The sequence below is a fragment of the Pelophylax lessonae genome (genome assembly GCF_965119305.1).
Source record: "Pelophylax lessonae genome assembly, chromosome: 13".
In the NCBI taxonomy this organism is placed as follows: Eukaryota; Metazoa; Chordata; class Amphibia; order Anura; family Ranidae; genus Pelophylax; species Pelophylax lessonae.
In genome coordinates this window covers 138840891-138862033 of record NC_138780.1, presented here as the reverse complement: position 1 = coordinate 138862033, position 21143 = coordinate 138840891, and the positions used below count along the sequence as shown (strand labels likewise).

At 43.8% G+C, this 21143-nt stretch overlaps 1 protein-coding gene across 4 annotated transcripts in view; it reads right to left on the bottom strand.

Moving 5' to 3' along the window:
- Window positions 1–21143, bottom strand: part of ARMH4 (armadillo like helical domain containing 4) — a 308570-nt gene that overhangs the window by 230749 nt on the left and 56678 nt on the right. For all 4 annotated transcript variants that reach the window (XM_082275044.1, XM_082275043.1, XM_082275041.1 and 1 more), the window contains exon 2: window positions 14611–15686. In XM_082275044.1, coding sequence (XP_082131170.1) covers window positions 14611–15649 — 1039 coding nt within the window. In that variant the 5' untranslated portion in view covers window positions 15650–15686. The remainder of the gene's footprint in view (window positions 1–14610; window positions 15687–21143) is intronic.

Here is a 21143-nt window from a genome sequence, read left to right as displayed (position 1 = left end):
GACATATATGAATTATATATGTCACTATATTTATATGTCACTATACTATATATATATATATATATATATATATATATATATATATATGTATATAGTACATATATGATTAATAAATTAAAGTGACTGGTGCAAAAGTGACCAGGTGCACAATAAAAAAAAGTTCATAAAGTGACTGAATATATTATGATTGTTGGAGTCCCAAAATTTGTGAATCTTGAGGTAATCCAATGGTGACTTGTGCAGGTGAGGAATCAATAATGCTCCCATCTCAGTAAAGACCGCACTCACCAGAAATAGGTACCCCTACAGGGGTAATGGGCGTAGTAATACTCAAGGTAATGATTCCATCAGATCAGGGACATCAGTAATGGTAAATCGAGGTATCCAGTTACATCCTCCCCCACGGGTGTAGGGTAATGCTTTCCAATATATGCAACTCAATCAAATGGCATCAGTAGGTAATAGGTTAAATACTAAATAATAGTCTAACTTAATAGGACAAGCATGTAGCCAGTGAAAGTCCTCAATTGTATTAAAAAAAAGTGTTCCCATGCCAAAATTTGCCAATATTATAATAAGCATTGGCCAGTGAAAGTTCTTGATAATGCTCAAATAAGGTGCTTCCGTGCCAAAGTGCTGAAAATATTAAAGATCTCATTAGGGGCCCCTAAAGCTGTGACACAGACCAGAGAGGTACACCAGATGTTTTAGCATTTCCCAGCAGGCCAAGAATTGAGGAAAGCTCAAAGAGACCTAGGATTGCAAAGACTCAGGACGTATTACACTATTTTGGACCCTCTCTTTCCCATTTAGGAGTCATGGTCTTGGAAGGACGTATAAGAAGTGACCCAGTTTTCACTTACCAGAACAAGCTCATAGACCCACATGCTATACTGCCAAGGGGTCCACATCATCTGGTAAGTGCAAGCGTTGTTGGGGAGTGGAACACTGAGCACTGCATGAGATATTTTATATGTTCAGCACTTTGGCACAGAAGCACCTTATCTGAGCATTATGAAGAACTTTCACTGGCCACATGCTTGTTATAATATTGCCACATTTTGGCATGGAAGGACTTTTTTTTTTACTACAATTGAGGACTTTCACTGGCTACATGCTTGTCCTATTACATTGGACTATAATTTGCACATTGAATGTAGATGTTTGTTGCACTTTATATATTTATTTTTAATGTAAGGTGGAGGGCTCTTTCACACGGGCTTTCCGTGTGAGAGCGCCGCTGCGGTCCTTTTTTTTTTTTTTTTTTTTCACGGAGCGGGTGACATTTCTGTCATCCGCTCCGTAGGTCCGCATATCATCCTATCCGTTTGCGGATGATATGCGGACCTAATGTAAGTCTATGGGGATTGCGGATGACACCGCTGACATCTGATTTTCCTTCCTTTCCGTTTTTTGAACGGAGGAAAAATAGGGTTCTGTTCCGTTCGAAAAAACGGAACAGAACTGAAAGGAAGGAAATCGGATGTCAGCGGATGGTATTCCGCTGACATCCGCAGTGCCATAGACTTACATTATGTCCACAAATCATCCGCAAAAAAATAGGATGATTTGCGGACATACGGAGAGCCTAAGGGCTCTTTCACACGGTCCGCACCTTAGGCGGATGCGTGTTGCTCAGCGGGGATCGATCCCCGCTGAGCCGGGCGGATGACAGCTCCGTCTCCGCTTGCAGAGCGGAGAGGGAGGTGTCTCAGCCCCCGCTGCCCTCTATGGGGGATAGGATGAGAGCGGACCGCCTGTCCGCTCTCATCCGATCCGATTACTGAACGGATGGAAAAATAGGGTTTCCATCCGTCCAGATTTCAAGCACAGGATCGGATGCGGATGGCAGTGGGTGTCAGCGGAGCTGTCTCCGCTGACACCCACTGCCCCATAGAGCTGCATGGAGGATCCGATCAGATCCGCCTAAAAAACTGACAGGCGGATCTGATCGGATCGCCCGTGTGAAAGAGCCCTTAGTTGTTGCACATTTGTGTTATTTAGGCACATCGGGTGCACCATCAACAATATTGAGGTTTTGATTATTGATATTGGGTTTGCGCTGTGGTTAAAAAGTTTACAATTTTCACTATGTGATGAGCAGCGGCAGCTAATTTTTTTCTTTTTTTCTATTATAGCATCATTATTATTCAATAGTGAACACATACACACATAGCGCAGGTCCATTTCTTTTTTTCTCTTAATCTTTTGAGCAAGTAACCCATAGCAACTGATCCAGCAGAAACTTTCATTAGTCTGATTGCCCTATATTGATTAAAGTGAAGTTTATTTGCTTCAGGCTACAGCACTTCATCACTGCTCTTTGCATTGCATTAATAAATAAGTTATTCTCTATAAAGATCCACAGTAGGCATTGGAATCCTTAAAAGCGGCATAAAACCTATAACCAAAAATGTGTTATATTGCAGCTTACCAATTATTAGATGTGGTGTCTGCATGTTTTCTTTGGCTTCTTGCACGCTATTTTTTACATGATGACCTGGCCAGTAACACATCTCCTTTATTAGTAAGACACAACTCTGGAGGAATGGGCCCAGGAGGCCCAGCAGACAGCAGCATTGTCAGTCTGGGGGGGTTGGGTAGTGGTAAATGTATTAGCAGATTTAGATACACTTAGGGCTCTTTCACACGGTCCGCCTCCGTAGGCGGATCCGTGTTGCTCAGCGGGGATCGATCCGCGATCCCCGCTGAGCCGGCGGATGACAGCTGCGTCTCCGCTTGCAGAGCGGAGAGGGAGGTGTCTCAGCCCCCGCTGCCCTCTATGGGGGATAGGATGAGAGCGGTCCGCCTGTCCGCTCTCATCCGATCCGATTACTGAACGGATGGAAAAATAGGGTTTCCATCCGTCCAGATTTCATGGACAGGATCGGATACGGATGGCAGCGGGTGTCAGCGGAGGTATCTCCGCTGACACCCGCTGCCCCATAGAGCTGCATGGAGGATCCGATCAGATCCACCTAAAAAACTGACAGGCGGATCTGATCGGACCGCCCGTGTGAAAGAGCCCTAAGAGAATTGATGTCCAACTTGAACTTTATAAATAGTTACAGCCAACAGTTTTTTTCCCTTTTGGGATAAAGGCTTCGCATGGATAAAAGCTGATCATTTTAAACACCCCTGCCAGTGTTAAACAATATGTAAACCCAAGATTTCAAATTGTTGGCATGGGCCTGCTGTACCTGCTGTACCACGCACTTGTATGAAGCTACCTAGTGATCGTGCCAGGCCTTCTGCTTTACTACTACGAACTGAGAGCACACCATGGTCATATCTCTAGCTGGGCTCAGAACTCAGCCTGCTTTCTGACATCTGATTAAATCACTTTCCCACCCCCTCCTGCACAGCCAGGAAATATGACAAGATCAGTGTGCTGCTGTTTCTTCTCCTCTAGCTCTCTGAGGTCCTCAGGCAGCTAGGAACAGAGGGTATGTGATTCCTAGTCAAAAAACAAAAAGGTATTTATAATGTCTTTTTTTTTTAATGTATACACAGATGTTTTGCCTTTCCTTTCTATTTTAAACTGAATGTGTTGTTTTACAAGTTGAGGGCTAACATATACTTTAGTGATCGCCCAACATCGGTTTTTCGTTGCCGATACTGATATTTTGGCCAATGCATATCGTAGCCAATTTTTTCGTACATTTAAAATTTTTTTATTTTTTTAATTTGACAGGTACTTTTGTGGAGGGATCTGGGGGTCTAAAAGACCCCAAACCCCTCCTCTGCACTTAAAAGCATTCAAAACGCCAAGTTTGGCTGTTTTGAATGCTGTCATTTTTTTGAATCTGGCGCCGAGTACCCAGAAGTGATGGAAAAAGGATTTTACGGTAAGACAAAAATCTAGTTTTCTATTTTGTTCATTGACAGACACAGCTCCATATCTTTTTTGACCATTGGGGCATCCCAAAGCAGTGTCAACATGAGGGGTGGGGAAAAACACAGCAATGCACATAATTCCCAAAAAGGGCTAAACATAGCCAACCAGGAAAACCAGGAGCTCAACCAGGAACAACTGGAGCTCACCAACCAGAAAGAATACACCCTCAAAACTTTGCGGCCAAACGCAGCATTCGCAGATGCGAGTACATCCACCTTGTAAAACTTGCTGAATGTATTCACAGACGACTGTGTGGCTGCCTTGCACACCTGAACCACTGACGCCCGATTATGGAAGGCCCAGGAGGTACTAAGCGCCCATATAAAATGCGCCTTAACAGGGAAAGGAGGAGCCTGACCCTTAATGGAATAGGCCTGCACCACCGTCTGTCTGATCCATCTAGAAATGGTCACAGCAGATGCGGCCTGCCCCTTACGAGATCCATCAGTAAGGACAAACAAAGAATCAGATTTTCGAATCGAGCCGCCGCCAGGTACACCCTGATTGCTGAACCACATCCAAAGCAATTTATTTAGGATGTGTTGGCTTAGGGCACAAGGACGACAACACAATGTCTTTATTCGAGTGGAAACCCGAGACAACCTTTGGAAGGATCGACTGACAGGGATGGAGTACCACTTTGTCCCTGTGAGCCACCAGGTAAGGTGACTAACAGGACAACGCAGTCAGTTCCGACACCCTGAGTGCACAAATAATAGCCACCAAAAAAGCTACCTTCTGTGACAGAGTAAGCAGAGAAAGTTCACAAATATTTTCAAAAGGCGGTCTTTGAAGTACCGACAGTACCAGAGACCTTACCGGAGGAGCCAAGTAGCAAACCCCCTGGACGAAAGTGTGAACCAAAGAACTTGTAGCCAACAGGCGTTGGACAAAAATTGCCAAGGCAGAAATCTGGCTCTTGATGGTGCCCAGAGCCAAACGTTTATGTATACCTTGTTGTAGAAACTGTAGCAGACGGGACATCGAAAAGGAATGGGGAGAAACTCCCCGAGAATCACCATATACTGTATATATATATATGTGCAATAAAAGTCCATGCAAAAAATAATGAAGTCTTCTAATCCACTTATTTTTCCACTATCTGTGAATTAGTGATACATGCTCTTCTTATATACCTGTGCTCCGCTTTTATACTGTGCTCCACCACCTAGTATATGAGGGGCCACTCACCAGAAGACTTTGGGCCACCAGGACCCTCACCACTTATATGCCGATTCCTATATAGGGTTTGTAGTATACATCCACTTCCTTATTGCTTGCATCCAATTATAATCGCAGGTTTAACCCATAATAAAAAAAAACAATAACGGAGTGATCGTGCAAAACGTTTATTAAAATTAGTAATTAAAAATGAAAGCCGATACACTCACGTTTTCGTGTGCCCTAAAGCGGCACCCACTATGCTGAGCCTATTCAAAAGCAATCCTCGCCGTCACTCATCTCTCTGAGCCTGCGTGCATTCCACCTGAGCCGGACGTGATGTCAGTTAAAAACCCGGACTACCGCCACAAGTCAGACCTCAATGCATTTCACTGGAAGGCGTCTTTAGGAAGTTGACTTCTGGCGGTAGTTCCGAGTCTTTTACTGATGTCACGTCCGGCTCAGGTTGAACACACGCTGGCTCAGAGAGACAAGCGACAGCGAGGATTGCTTTTGAATAGGCTCTGTATAGTGGGAGCCGCTTTAGGGTTGCACTATTTTCTGTTTGTATATTTGCTAAAAAAAATTTTAGACACATTTGTACCATTCTGCTAGCGCCTCAACAATAACTAACACATTCCCACCCTAATCTATCTAGCAAAAATCGCTGTACTTACCTATTCTGCAGCCGATCTGGTTTGATCTCCAGTGGCGGAAGGTCTGTGCAGGAGAGGACCGACAACAGGTGTGAAATGGCTGGGAAGTGACGTCACCCACAGAGTTACTATGGGGCTTCCGTTGTCGGCTGCCTCTCCTGCACCCGCCTCTACACTGAAGCCGCCACTGACAGCTGATGCTGGGACCGGACTGAATCGACTACAGAATAAGTAAGTACAGTGATTTTTGCTTTACAGGGTTAGATAGATTAGGTTTAGAAAGTCGCAGAGAGCAGGTTTAGCATTAGTTAGGTTTTGTCTGAACTTCTACTTAAAGAACGTTTGTTGGTTTTTTGGGGCCGCCATTAATGTGCACCCAATGCTTTGGCTGGCATGAGTTCACTTTAAGGATAACAAATTGATGGACAAACTTTTCAGATATACAATGGACTAAACAAGCCAAGGTAAATAAAGAAACAACATTTTCCATCTTCTACATCAGGCTTAGTAGCTGCTGGCGTAGGAAAGCTGAAGCCTTCGATAATGTTCTCAGGCAGCTTTGACTTTTGCTATCTCTATCCTGGTAATTGAATTGCCAGCCATTTCTCTCACTGTACATAAAATAACACTGTTCTCAGCAAAACACAGCTTTGCTCTGACAGCCCCGGTCCGCCCGAGGGTAGGATCGAACAGTCAAGGCAAAAAATGCTTCCTATCAACTCAACACAAGCAAAGATCAGGACGCCTATCTGAGCCATTTCATCACACAGGGGTCCTTATAACATAAATCCCAATTTTCCATCACATCACAGTCATCTGTAAAAAGTGTCGGTTCACACATATGCGATGTGGGAACCCTGCAAATCCACTGCGGGTTCCCGCATCGCACTTGACTCGCAGGCAGTTCACACTGTCATATGCGAATCGCTGGGAGTGTCAATACAAAGTTAACGACACCCCCAGATCAGTTTGCATATAGCAGTGTGAACTGTCAATTCCGACATGAATCGGTTTGCATAGGTGTGAACACCCATGCAACCCGAAAAAAAAAGGGTCCTGCGAGACTTTGGTCCAAATGCAATGCAAATTCAGCCATACAATCTGTATGGCTGAATTTGCAACGCACAGACATCGCATGTGATTTGCAGAGCAGTGCACTGCGAATCACATGCGATGTCGGACATTGCATATGTGTGAATCGGCACGAACAGTTTACATATTTGATTTAAGTAAGTTTACTTATTTGGATTACAATCCCTCACACATATTCCAAAAAGGAGTAAAAATGATTAAAAGAGAACCAGTCACAATTGGGTTTATGCACGAGTCTGAATATTCTATTTCAAATTATTTTAACTGCACAGAAAAGTTATATTTTTAAGTGTTACTAAAACCCAGGACCCTGCATTACCTATATCTGTCTCCCACAGTACACAGGACATGGAAATGTAATTTAGTAAATATAAACTGCTAAATACCTTTTCTCGTCAGCAGTATATAGCAGTCTTATGACTTCTATCAGTGTCTGGTTAAAGCTTGTAGGTGGAGTTTTCATATAAAAACTCCACTGGCTTTCCTATTCAGATGCAAGACCCCTGACCCTCTGTCTGGACAGTGCTGATTGCATGCACTCTCCCAAGAGAAAAAAAAAAAAAACGCTCTAGCAATACACTCCAAACTGAGCATGTGCAGAGTGACTCCAGGACTTAGTCTTATCCACACAGGTTATGGGGACAATGCAAGAAAGGGAGACTCCATGCATACAGGTTTAAATATTACACAATGCAGAGGATTAACCCCTTAGGTTCCACGGTGAGTAAAACAAGCATGCTTTACTGCATATACACACGGATTCTATTGTTGTGGGTATAGCAACACTTTAACTTCCTTACTTGAAGCTTAACTACAGGTAAGATCTTACCGGCATACTTTGATTGGTATTCATATCTCATATCTGAGGGATCGCTGTATAAGCTGACAATCACTAAGTACTGTAAGTGCTACTACAGTGTACGCCGTAAACCTTGTCCTGTGCTGAGCAGCTGTTCCACTGCACACTGACCAGAAAGAGTCACTCGCTGACATTCACAGAACATCTTGTATTTTCTTAAATTTATACAAATCACTCTCTGATTGGACGAAGTGGAGTGAGGGGATGGTGACATTCCTCCTCTCCACCTTGCTGAATCCGAGATCATCTTGCATTCACTGAAGAAATTACAAGGGGTTCTGTGAATGGTGGCACAGGACCCAGAAGATCATGGCAATCATTGTAGCAGCGCTGGTCCTACAGCGATTGTCAGCTTCCCCAGCAGTTCCTTAGGTATCAGATATGCATGCTTATATTTGTCTAAAATGGACGAGTGTAAGGCAGCCAATAGATGAGTCTTTTTTTTTTTTTTATTATTCAACCAGGGGGTGAAACAGAAAAAAAAAAAAAGAAGAAGACGACTTATTTACCCCATCCACACGCTCAAAAATGCTACTGTATTCTGACAGCGCGACAGTGGGGAAACCTCCCTGCCATCAGAATACACTGATCAGAGCTGCCAGCTTTAGCCTGCAGTGCTAATCGAGCAGAGAAAACACCAATATGGCATTTGTACAGAAGTCAATCAGTAGATCAACTTCTGTACAACCTCCCTACACATACATAGATCGAAATTCGGCTGCTCCCTACTGAACCAGACAATTTAGATTCATGCATGGCTGGCTTAAGTGTGCAATTAAAGGGTAACTCCACTTTCGTGGGGGAAAAAATACCAAATAAAGAAAAAATTATATAGCGTACACAATTGTAGCACAAGTCATATTGTAACTGAATATTAAAAACGACCTTTCCTTTTCAAACTGCAGCCCTAGTAATTTTCTGTAAAATGCAATGCAATATGGCTACCTGGAGGTGTTCTATACACAGAATGTATACTGACCACACCCCCAGAAACAATATTACCTGCTTGTGTGATTGGCTCACTGATTTTCCCAGAAGTATGCACTAAGATACAAGTCAGATTTCAGGAATCCTCTGCAACAAAAATACTTCTAATAGGAAATTACATCTAAAGGGATGCAGGCCCAGCAGCTTTCCTCATTAGTGCTCTGCAGGCGCAACAGCTGATTGATAATTATGAGACCACTCCAATTAGATTAATGTTCCCACACGAACACAGACAAACACAGTGATTTCCTCAGATTAACAAAAAAAGTAGGAATCTGCAACAAAGTTTGTTAAAATCCTTGTAATGTACATAGATCACCCAGAGAAGAATGTTTTTTTTTTCCTCAACAAAAGAGTGGAGATACCCTTTAAGCTCATACCTGGAGTTCAGCTTTAACTTAAAGCGGAGTTCTGCCTCCCCCTCCAAAAATTAAAAGTCAACAGCTACACATACTGTAGCTGCTGACTTTTACTATTAGGACACTAACCTGTCCTGGAGTCCAGCGATGTCGGCACCGCAGCCGATGTTTCTATCGGCTCTCGGGTGCTGCCGCCGCCATTGCCGGTAAGGGAACCCTGCGCATTCCTATTGGCTCGGCGGCGGGGGAGGGAGGAGTAGGCTGAACTTCGAAGGGGCGGCGCCGCGGCGCCGTATCCCGGAAGTGGGGAAGGGTACCTGTCAAAAACAGGTACCCTTCCCCCTGAAAGGTGCCAAATGTGGCACCAGAGGGGAGGAGGAAGCAAAAGAGCGGAAGTTTCACTTTTGGGTGGAACTCCGCTTTAAAAGGATGGTTTGTCTTTAAAAAAAAAAATCTGCCTATGCAATTAGGGGATGTTTGTAGATTAAAACAAACTTTGCAGCTCTGACTAAAGATAAATAATACCCTTGCTATAGGTGTAGGCCATTTACAAACCTTATGAAGCCTGACTGGAATACTCCCAGAACGTTGCTAAGTGAGGCCTAGTCGTCACTGCTCTCCTCCACCATCACAGGAGTGAGCTCTTTCTCCGATTTAAAACTCCCTCACATACTCTCTCTCTCTCACTGTGATGGTGGAGGTGAGCAGTGATAACTAGGCCCCATTTAGCAACGTTCCAGGGAGTACTAAGCAACGTCCTGGGAGTATTCCAGTCAGGCTTCATAAGGAATGTAAATGGCCTACACCTATAGAAAGGGTATTATTCAACTTGTGAATTATCCCTTGAAAGAGCAGCTGGAATCTTGAATGGAGCGTACTGCTGGAGTTAAGTGTAATCTAATAAAATCTTCCTGTGCACTTTGCCTCTGTTGACTCTTATCAGTTAGCATTGTATTCATTTCTTTCTGAAGATTATAAAAAAAACACTTCCTCTTACGTTTTAGAGCAGTGTTTCTTAACCTTTTTTCAGTCAAGGCGCCCTTTAAAATTATGAAAAATATCAAGGCACCCTCCAAAATTATGGAAAGTCTTGAGGCACCCCATTCTAAAATGTAAAAACTATTCTAATAGTATTACATATTGCAGCAACATCCATACACGTAAGATACCAAATGTTAGAGGTGATTTATTCTTCCAAAGCAAATACACTTTTGAGAACTGGTACTGACTAGTATTCCATTGTTTCTCTTCTCCCTCAGTTTTTTTCCATCACTTAGCTAATGAGACCCCAAAGCAGCTGGAGAGAGGCAGGGGAGGGTCAAACAAGGATGATATAAAGGCAACTGACATCCTCCTTATCAACAGATGAGGTCATTGGTGGTTAGGAGGGTGGCAACTAGAAGGATGTAATGGTGTACAATGAAGACCTGTTGCTTTGTGTAACTAAAACGCAGGTTTCATCCTCCCACTGGCTTGTATACAATTTTGGGGCAATTTTTTAGCCATTTTGTCAAGGCATCCCTAAAGAAACCCCAAGGCACCCTGGTTGAAAAAGGCTGTTTAACCACTTCAATACCAGGCACTTTTCCCCCTTCCCGTCCAGGCTAATTCATAGCTTTTAGCGCTGCTGCATTTTGAATGACAATTGCATGGTCATGCAACAGTGTACCTAAACCAAATTTATGTCATTTTTTCTCCACAAATAGAGCTTTCTTTTGGTGGTATTTGATCACCGCAAGGTTTTTTCTTTTTTGCTAAACAAATAAAAAAAGACCGAAAAGTTTGAAAAAAAAAAAAAGTTTTTTGTTTATGTTATAAAATTTTGTAAATAGATACGTTTTTTCCTGCACTGATGAGCACTGATGAGGCCGCACTGACAGGCGCTGATGAGGAGGCACTGATGGGGTGGCACTAATATGCGGCACTGATATGCAGCACTGATGGGCACTGATATGTGTTACTGATATGCAGCATTGGTGGGCACTGATAGGCGGCACTGATGGGCACTGGTGGGCGGCACTGATAGATGGCAATGATGGGCACTGGTGGGCAGCACTGATGGGGAGGGCACTGGCGGGCAGCACTGAGCCCTGATTGCCATCCCTGGTGGCCATGGTGGGCATCCCTGGGGTCATGGGTGGGCATCTCTGGTGGCTCTAGTAGCACCCCCAAGGGTCTGCACTGGTAATCAATGCTCTGATTACCAGTGCAGACCCCCCCGTCAGGAGAGCCACAGATCGGCTCTCCTCTACTCATGCCTGTCAGGCACGAACTGAGGAAAGCCGATCAACGGGTCTTCCTATTTACTATGTGGCCAGCTGTGATTGGACAAAGCTGGTCACATGTTAAAGAGCCTACGCTAGGGGGGCACGCAGAGCACATTATCCTGCCGCTGTCATACGACGGCGTGTCAGGATAATACAACCACCTTCCCACCGTCAATTCCCTATAGGGCGGGCGGGAAGTGGTTAAGGAGAAGAAGAAGCTGGCAACAGATGGATGGAATTTCAGCCGGTTCAGCAGGGATTGGCCGAGATTCGATCCATCTATGGGCAGGCTGGTTGCACTGAAGTCAATCGAAGGATTGACTTCAGTGCAACCAGCCTGTCTGAGTTTTTGCATGTGATCACTGCCGACAGCTAAAGCAGCCAGCAGTGATCATGTTCTGCCGCCAGGAAAGACTACCCACTGGTAGAACACAATACTGCTAATACTGACTGTGTTGATGGGGAATCGAGCGATTTTTCCTTCCTTCCACCATGAAAAAACTGTATAATCTACGGCTTGCTTAAGTGTTGTCACTGTAGGACACAGAGTGTGTTACTGGCAAGATAACCTGGTGAAAGTAAAGAAAAAAAAACTGAAAAAAATCTAGTAATCCAGCTTCAATATCTGAACACTGGTAAGCTGAATTATATTACATTTTTGTTCTTGGGTTTACAGCTGCCTGTCAAGCTCTCCCATGTGACAATCGGGCTGCACCTTATCCGTGAGCTGAATGCTTTGCTTACAGCTGTGGCATATTCCCACAATGCAAATTTGAGCTGCAATGGGAGATAAAGTACAGTGAGGGAAAAAATTATTTGATCCCCTACTGATTTTGTATGTTTGCCCACTGACAAAAAATGATCAGTCTATAATTTTAATGGTAGGTTTTCTTTAACAGTGAGAGGCAGAACAACAACAAAAATATCCAGAAAAACGCATTGCAAAAAAGTTAGAAATTGATTTGCATTTTATTGAGTGAAATAAGTACTTGACCCCTTCGCAAAAGAGGACTTGGTGGCAAAACCCATGTTGGCAATCAGAGAGGCCAGGCATTTCTTGTAGTTGGCCACGGGGTTTGCTCACATCTCAGGAGGCAAAACACACGGCCAAGGCAACAAAGGGGTGACTCAAGAAGAAGCACATTAAGCTCCTGAAGTGGCCTAGCCAGTCTTCAGACCTTAATCCCATAGAAAATATGTGGAGGGAGCTAAAGAATCGAGTTACCAAACCTCAGCCTCGAAACCTTAATGACTTGAAGAGGATCTGCAAAAAGGAGTGGGACAAAATCCCCTCCGAGATGTGTGCAAGCCTGGTGGCCAACTACAAGAAAAATCTGACTGGGTCTTGTTATTTTCTCTTTTAATGGGCTAATTATTTTTGTTGTTTTATTTGTCTGAAGATCAGATTTAAAGCGGTTCTTTATCCTGTTTGAAAAAGTTAATAAAATACTGTAGCTGCTGAAAAAAAAAAGAAAGAAAGAAACTCACCTGTCCAGGGCTACAGCACCGTCCTCACCCAAACTGGTTCTTCACCAGTCTTCAGGTCCCCGACACGTTTACTGTGGACAGCTGGCTGTGATTCCTTGTGGCTTCACTGCCAGCTGCTCACTGCGCATGCGCGAGTCGCACTGCACTTTGTGAATTGTCCCTGAACCCTTCTCGGACCTATGACAGAAGGGCAGGGAGGGAGGGGTGGAAAACTTTTGGTGGATGAGACGATCTGACTGGAAGTAGCAGCGAGTACATGTCAAAGTCAGGTACCCCCCCCCAAAAAAGTAGTAGTAATAGAATAGGGGGAGGGAGGGCATAAAGTGTAACTTCCCCTTTGAGGTGACATTCAGTTTTAAAGTGTATCTAACCGCAAAAAAATTATATATTGCAGCATACCAGCCCTTAGATGTGATAACAAGCAGACTGCACAGGAATTTACCAGCTCATGAGACTCCCAGCAGGTATTTTTTTGCATTTGTAGAACAGATACAACACTTTAAATGATATATTTAACTGAGCAAAAGGGAGCAAATAAGAAAAGTTAAATGTTAAGGTTTACATACACGAATAAAGTACTAAACTGAACCATGGGCTTAAGGTGAAAGAAAAGTCTAAGGCAGGCCATAGATGGTGAAAATGTCTTTCCTGCAACCACGGGTTGCAGGAATGAAATTAGCACGATTCCCCCATCAACAAAGACAGTGCTGACAGGGGAATCCCTCCTTCACGGGAGAAGACAGTGATTATTGCTAGCAGCTATAGCAGCTGCTACCGATAATCACAAGTAAATCCAGCAGGCGGGTTGTACCCAAGTTGATAGATCAACTTGGTACATTCAGCCTGCCCCCACACAGTTCGAACCGTCTATGACCGGCCTAAGTCTAACTATTTTTAAAAATGCCCCCCCCCCTTCCTCCTACCTATCCTGTGTAAGAAAAAAAAAGGATCTGCGCACAATGTGCTTGCCTAATTTTAATCTGGTCTAATCACTTGATCCTGCAGCTTGGGCTCAGGAAGTGCTTGACAATGGCTGGGAATTCTGGGAGGAAATGATGTTACCCATAGGGTCCTTTCACACGAGCGCTCCGATCACATCCACCTGTCAGTTTTTTAGGCGGATCTGATCGGATACCTCATGCATCCCTATGAGGCAGCGGATGTCAGCGGAGACAAGTCCGCTGACACCTGCATCCGATCCTGTCCGTGAAATCCGGACGGATGGAAACCCTATTTTCCATCCATCGAGGGGATTGGATCGGATGGGATCGGATGAGAGCGGACAGGAGAGATGCATGGGGCTCTGACACCTGCCTCTCCGCACACAGAGCGGAGAGGGAGATATCACTTTCCTGCTCAGCGGGGATCTGTGTTTACAATCCCTTACTGAGCAGCACGGATCCGCCTATGGAGGCGGACCGTGTGAAAGGACCCATAGGCTCCGACCCATTGCCCAGCTGTAGTCGGCATTCCCTTCTCTCCCCTGCAGCAGCCTCTCATATATACATTTTTTATATAGGTTAGTGGGATTAGGTAGGAGGAGGCGGGGGGGGGGGGAGCATGTTTGAGATTATATGGTGTTCGGCTTTGCTTTTACTTTAAAATTAATTTGGGGAGAATTGGAGCCTTCATTTACAGCCAGGGCCTAGGACCCAAGGGGCTGTTTAGGGATGGATATGGAGTCTAACACACTGACTTGCTGGAAGCAAAATAATCCAGCAATTCAGTATTGTTGGCACCTTTGAAATGTTTTACATCAGGAGCACACCTGCTATAAAATAACAATGTGTCTCTAGAAAGGAAATCTAGCTTATGGTTTTAGCATTCCTGACGTTCTATTTACCTGTGTACAATGGAAAATCATGAGCTTGGGCACCGTCAATAGCCGTACTTGGTAGTGGTGTAGGAAAGTCATCCGTCTCAGGTCCAGCAGACACTATGGTTTCCCTAAGCTCAGATGATGACTTTTCTTCAGTCATCTTTTCAGCAGTACTGAATACAGATTTGTCATCAGATGGGACAGTCACTCCTGGATGAATTGTAAACACGACACTCTCACTGCTTTCATTTTCCAAAACCTGGTCTGGACCCGGTGTTATAACATCACTACTAGCTGTGTTAAAACTCTGGGTTATACCTTTGGTGTCATCCCATTCCTCATTTATTTGTGACATTGTAGAAGACAAACTACCATTGTTTTGGTTGTCCAACGTTGAGGTTCCCAAGCCTGCGGGACTTTCAGATGTTATTGCATTAACAGAAGTTATCATTTGACCAATAAGTGGAGAGGATGTGGTGGGCTGGTTGTCTTCTGCTTCGAAAATGCTGGTTCTAGGGTTGGTAGTTAACATCTCGATGGTGTTAACCTGGGATGAATTGTCCAAATTACTTTGATCTAAATTTACACTCTTCTCATCTGGAAGCTGGCTTGGTCCTTTTGGATCGCCTTGAATAGGTATACCAAGAGATGTCACACCAGTTGAGTAATCAGTGCTAGAACCAAGTGTAGTCAGAAGACCATTCTCACTAGAGGTTTTTACCTGAGTAGTGGGACCACCTTCATTAGCAACGCTCACATTATTTGCCTCTGGGTTTGTGTTAACAGTGCTGGTGTTCAGAAGTCTAGAGCTGTTTTGTATTTCCTCCGGCACAATATTTGGCAAGATCACAGACACGTTGACATCCTTGAGTATGGTAGATGGTGTTGAAAGAAGTGAATCACCAGGCAGTGATTCAGGGACACCCATCCCAACAAGCTCTCCAATTCCATCTTGGATGTCCCTTTTCTTCAGCTTCTGAACAGAAAGACATGAAGCCTTTGGTGACACCAGCAGCATGCTACATAGCAGACTGCATAGATGGAAGACCAGTGACTTCTTCATGTTGATGGGACAGCTGATGTAAACCAGAAAGATAGTCCTTGAAAGGGAAAAAGACAATATTAGATAATAAACCATATGTAAAAGCAGCCAGCATCTGTAAGCAAATGCAGATGATTGGTTCAGTACTGTACACCAAATATTCTGTTAAAAATGTATCCAACACCAAAACTAAACAATAAAGTTGGTAAATAATTTTTTATTTGCATGCTTTAGAGTCGGTTCACATTAGCGCGACTTGTCAGGCGACTTGTCAGACTAACAAGTCGCGCTCCCTCGCGGTCCATTGACCGCTACAGGACCCGTTCTAATAGGAGGGACACAAGTCGCTCCGACTTAGAAAAAGGGTCCTGTACTATTTCGGGGTGACCTCGGAGCGACTTGCATAGACTTCCATTATGTGAAGTCCCCGCAAGTCGCTGTGAAGTCGTGGTGCACAGGACTGACAAGTCGCCTCCCGAAGTAGTAAGGAGTAGCGTCGCCCCAGTGTGAAACGACTCTTAATTTAAAGCTGAAGTGTATTCAGTTAGACATAACCTTTTGGAGCTAAACAAAGTACAGGCAGTCAGTCTGTTGTTTCCTTGAACACTGCTTTGTTCGGAGCAGGAACTCGTTTATTTCTTTTGAGGCATAGACAAAAACATGAACTCACAAATGTAACACTGCCATCTAGTGGTCATACAATGTAATAGGCACACAGCAATGACATACAGTGGTTGTTGCTCAATAAATACAAACCTTGTATGCTAACATATTCAGCTTATATTTTGCTTTCCCATGTCAACATCCCCCCACCACCCCCAAAATTGAGGAGCGGTTTACAATATTGCAATGCCAGACATCGCATGCGATTCACACCGCATTGCTGTGCAGATCACATGCGATGTTTGTGCGGTGCAAATTCAGCCATACAAACTGTATGGCTGAATTCACATCGCATTCAGACCAAACTCATGCAGGACCCTTTTTTTGTCCACACCAGAATCGGATCGCATGGCTGTTCACACCCATGCGATCTGATTCTGCAAATCATGCTGCGTTTTGCAAACTGATTGCAGGGTGTTGTAAACTTAACATACACTTCGCAATCAGTTTATGATGTGGTGCGAAATTGCACCACATCTAGTGTGAACCGGACCTTAAAGGGCTTAAAAGGCCTTTACAAAAAAAAACACCCTGTGCAGGTAAGGGGTGCCTTTAAAATAAAAAAAACAAAAAACTGTGCAGCTTTAATTAAATAATGAGGTACATATGTGCTGAGGAATTATTTAAATGAATTATATGCTGTATGCAGCTTGCTCTGGGTGGCATTTAAAATGCTGCATGGGAAAACATTTCAAATGACCCTGTTTGCCAAAGGCAGTGCTCCTAACTAAATACACCTGTCCTGCATGAAATTATAGGTGTGACCTGGAATTCTATGGCATTAAAAAAAAGTGACTTTTACCATGCATAAGTTTCACACATATCCTAGAATGTAAAGAATATTGACTGGAAAGCAAATAAAAAAATAAAAAAAAATCTATCAGCCCATCTATAGAATGAGAATATACATGTAGGGGTAGATTTACTAAAATTGGAGAGTGCAAATTCTGGTACAGTTGTGCATGGTAGCCAATCAGCTTCTAGCTTCAGCTTGTTCACATGAGCTTTGACAAAAAAATCCTGGAAGATGATTGGTTTCTATGCAGAGCTGCACCAGATTTTGCACTCTCCAGTTTTAGTAAATCAACCCTAATATGTACACTGTTCAAAAAAATTAAAAAGGGACATTTTGAAAACATAACAGATCTCAATGGGGAAAAATATCATGCTGGATATCTATACTGATATGGACAGGGTAATGTGTTAAGAACAAAAGGATGCCACATTGTTTGATGGAAATGAAAATTATCAACCTACAGAGGGCTAAATTCAAAGACACCCCAAAAATCAAAGTGAAAAAATGATGCAGCAGGCTAGTCCATTTTGCTGAAATTTCATTGCAGCAACTCAAAATGGTTTGTATGCCCGTCACGTGGTTGTATGCATGCCTGACATTGTTGGGGCATGCTCCTAATGAGAAGGATGGTGTCCTGGGGTATTTCCTCCCAGATCTGGACCAGAGCCACACTGAGCTCCTGAGGTGCAACCTGGCGACATCGGATGGACCAAAGCAATGTCCCAGAGGTGTCCTACTGGATTTAGGTCAGGGGAGAGTGGGGCCATTCAATGGTATCAATTCCTTCATCCTCCAGGAACTGGCTGCATATTCTTTCCACATGAGGCTGGGCATTGTCATGCACCAGCAGGAACTCATGACCCACTGCATCCGTACAGGGTCTGACAATGGGTCCAAGGAGTTTATCCCGATACCCAATGGCAGTCATGGCAGTGTCATTATCTAGCCTGTAGAGGTCTGTGTATCCCTCCATGGATATGCCTCCCCGGACCATCAATGACCCACCACCAAACCGGTCATGCTGAACAATGTTACAGGCAGCATAACATTCTCCATGGCTTCTCCAGACCCTTTCATGTCAGTTACTTCTGTTCAGGGGGAACCAGCTCTCATCTGAGAAAAGCACAGGGAGCCAGTGGGGGACCTGGCAATTTTGGTGTTTAATGGCAAATGCCAATCGAGAGCCACAGTACCGGGCAGGGAGCACAGGGCTCACTAGAGGATGTTGGGCCCTCAGGCCACCCTCATGAAGTCTGTTTCTGATTGTTTGGTTAGAGGCATTCACACCAGTGGTCTGCTTCAATTTATTTTGTAGTACTCTGGCAGTGCTCATCCAGTTCCTCCTTGCACAAAAGGAGCCAAATGCAAAACTAATGAAAAACAGTCAAAAAAGATGAGTAGGGAAAAAAAAATGTTAGTGGCCTCCACCCATAAAACCATTCCTGTTTTGTAGATTGTCACACTGTTGCCCATCTAGTGCACCTGTTAATTTCATTAACACCAAAGCCGCTGAAACTGATTAACAACCGGCTCTGCTACTTAACTGACCAGATCAATATCCTAGAATTTTAATTGACTTGATGCTATACTCTGATTAAAAAGTGTTCCTTTCTATGGATGGGCTGAAGGTGTATTTAGTAAATCAACCCCATAGTCTTCTGTAAATAATTTTATCAACATGTGTTAGACCTGTTACATACTGATGTCTTGGAAAATAATATACGCTTGATGCACAAAAAACCCTGTTGCGCTAAAAAGTGCACTTTTGGATAATAATATACGCCAAGCGCAATCAATCCCGTTGTGCTAAAAAGCACAGTTCTCAGCTCTTTTGTATAAGGTAATTGAGCGCGCTCAGCAGTCCTCAGTAATACAGAAACAAAGGCTGCTATTACATTGGATGCTCACAAGAATGTCCTGCCTAAGCGCATGGAGCTCCGCTTATTTATGGGACAACAGGAAGGGATGGCTATACAACTTCAGCCAATCAGTTCCAAATGTATAGTCACATGACACAAGTTACTCACATAGAATCAGCCAATGACACACTTGTATACATTCAAACATACAATAGAAAGGAGGAGTACACGATCCTGAATGAGCAGAACAGAGTGCACGGCTTCCTGCCTAACACTACACAACGAAACCAGCGTGTAGAATCATGAATGCTGCTCTGATCAAACTCGTGCACGTATTCCAGCCACTGCTACTGTCATGAATCCCATTCAGCAAAGCTCAGAGGACAATGCCTAACGGGATTTTACTACTGTTCCCATAGACTTGAGGCTATCTGCCGGGAAAGAGCCATCCTGTTTCCACTATGTTGATCAGGCATAGTAGAAAGACATGAACGTGTATCCCTTCATAAAGGCAGATAGATATCAAAACGATATTGACTCCGCACCACAATACACATTGCTCTACACGGGTACAAATACCCGCACACAGTGTTCGCCGGCGGAGATGTCTATGTAGAGTGAATGCGTCTACACATCTAAGGAAAGGTTTTTACTGCCAGTAGACTTTCCTCAATGCCGGTTCACCCGTACACGCGGTAATAAGCGTATTGCAAGCAAACTGACAACAGGAGCCATAATGACAATCTAAATAATACACATCCTGAAAAATGTCCACACTAGTCCTAATAAAATTTCCACAACACCTATGCACTGCAGTATCATATACGGTAATTCAATGCAGAGTAACTTACAGTACACACATTACACATTAATGCATTATTTTGACCAGCACCTCCAGGCACTAAAGGAATGCACATCAGATGCACCGCAGTTGCAGCATATCGCAATGCACAGTAATGCTCTACTGTGCTTTGCGTTGCATAGCGTCAGGAAAAATATTGCAGGTACATTTCCCGGTCTGTTGTGGTGCATTGGTAGTCTTTTTAAATAAATGAGCTGCCATAACAACATAATGTGTATTATCACCTGTGCGGTAAGGGAGCACAAGCTCTTCTGATTGAAAACAGTGCAGGGGAAACGTCAGAGTGCTTAACGAGAAACCAAACTCGTTTAAAAAAAGTCAGCAACAGATACCGTAGCAGCTGACTTTTAACAAACAGACACGGTCTTCACCCAGGGTTAGTTCTTTGCCAGTCTTCAAATCCCCAGGAGCGCCATCTTGGCTGTGAGAGCAAAATTTGACTTCCTGCTGTTTCACATTGCACATGTACAAGATCGCACTGCAATTTGACAGGTCCCGCAGCCTCCTGGGTAACATGTAACATGTCCCAGGAGGTTGCAAGCCGTTAGGGAGGTGGTCCAAACTTCTGTAATTCTTGCCTAGGTAAGAAAACCAGAATTAGGACCAAATATAACTTTTAAGTGACATTCCTCTTTAATTCCTGGGCTGCTGTTCTCTTTACGAAGCAGTAATCAGGCCCTCTTGTACGCTGCTAGCACAGGCTTTTTTGAACCCATGCAACAGTCAGAAGTGAATTAAAAAAAAAAAATAACAAAAATATTACTATATATACAGCCTGACTGCATTACAGTAATACAGTCTATATGGATGCTTTAACTGGCCTTTAAGGGAAATCACTTCTGGAAGAATACAGAGGCTGGTATTGATTATCTGCTATTAATATGAGCTGTCTAATTATCTCTGGTTTCAACCACTTTTGATGCTGACCGAGAATACAGATCAGGGAAGTCAAAGCCAGAACTGCTAATTTGCCTAATTGTTCTGTTCTTCGTATGTACTGATGCCATTGGATCACCATGGCAAGGATCAATTATTTTTCAAAAGAGATTTCAGCATTTGTAGTCTCCAAACCTTCTAGTTTCTTTAAAATTTACCTTTAGACGCGTTTTCCAAAAAGGTCCCCATGCCCCACAGTGTCTCCCAGTGCCAGATGTGCAGCCCTGAAAATCCATAAGCGAGCCCTCCCAGCCTCCCTCCCCATCCATTCTCACTCACAGCTCAGCATTATGCAAGGGGAACTGATGGAATATGCTTGAGTAGGGAGGGAGACCAGGACTGATCATTTGCGGATTTCCAGGGCCGCACATCCGACTCTGGGTGCGTCCTGCCATATGT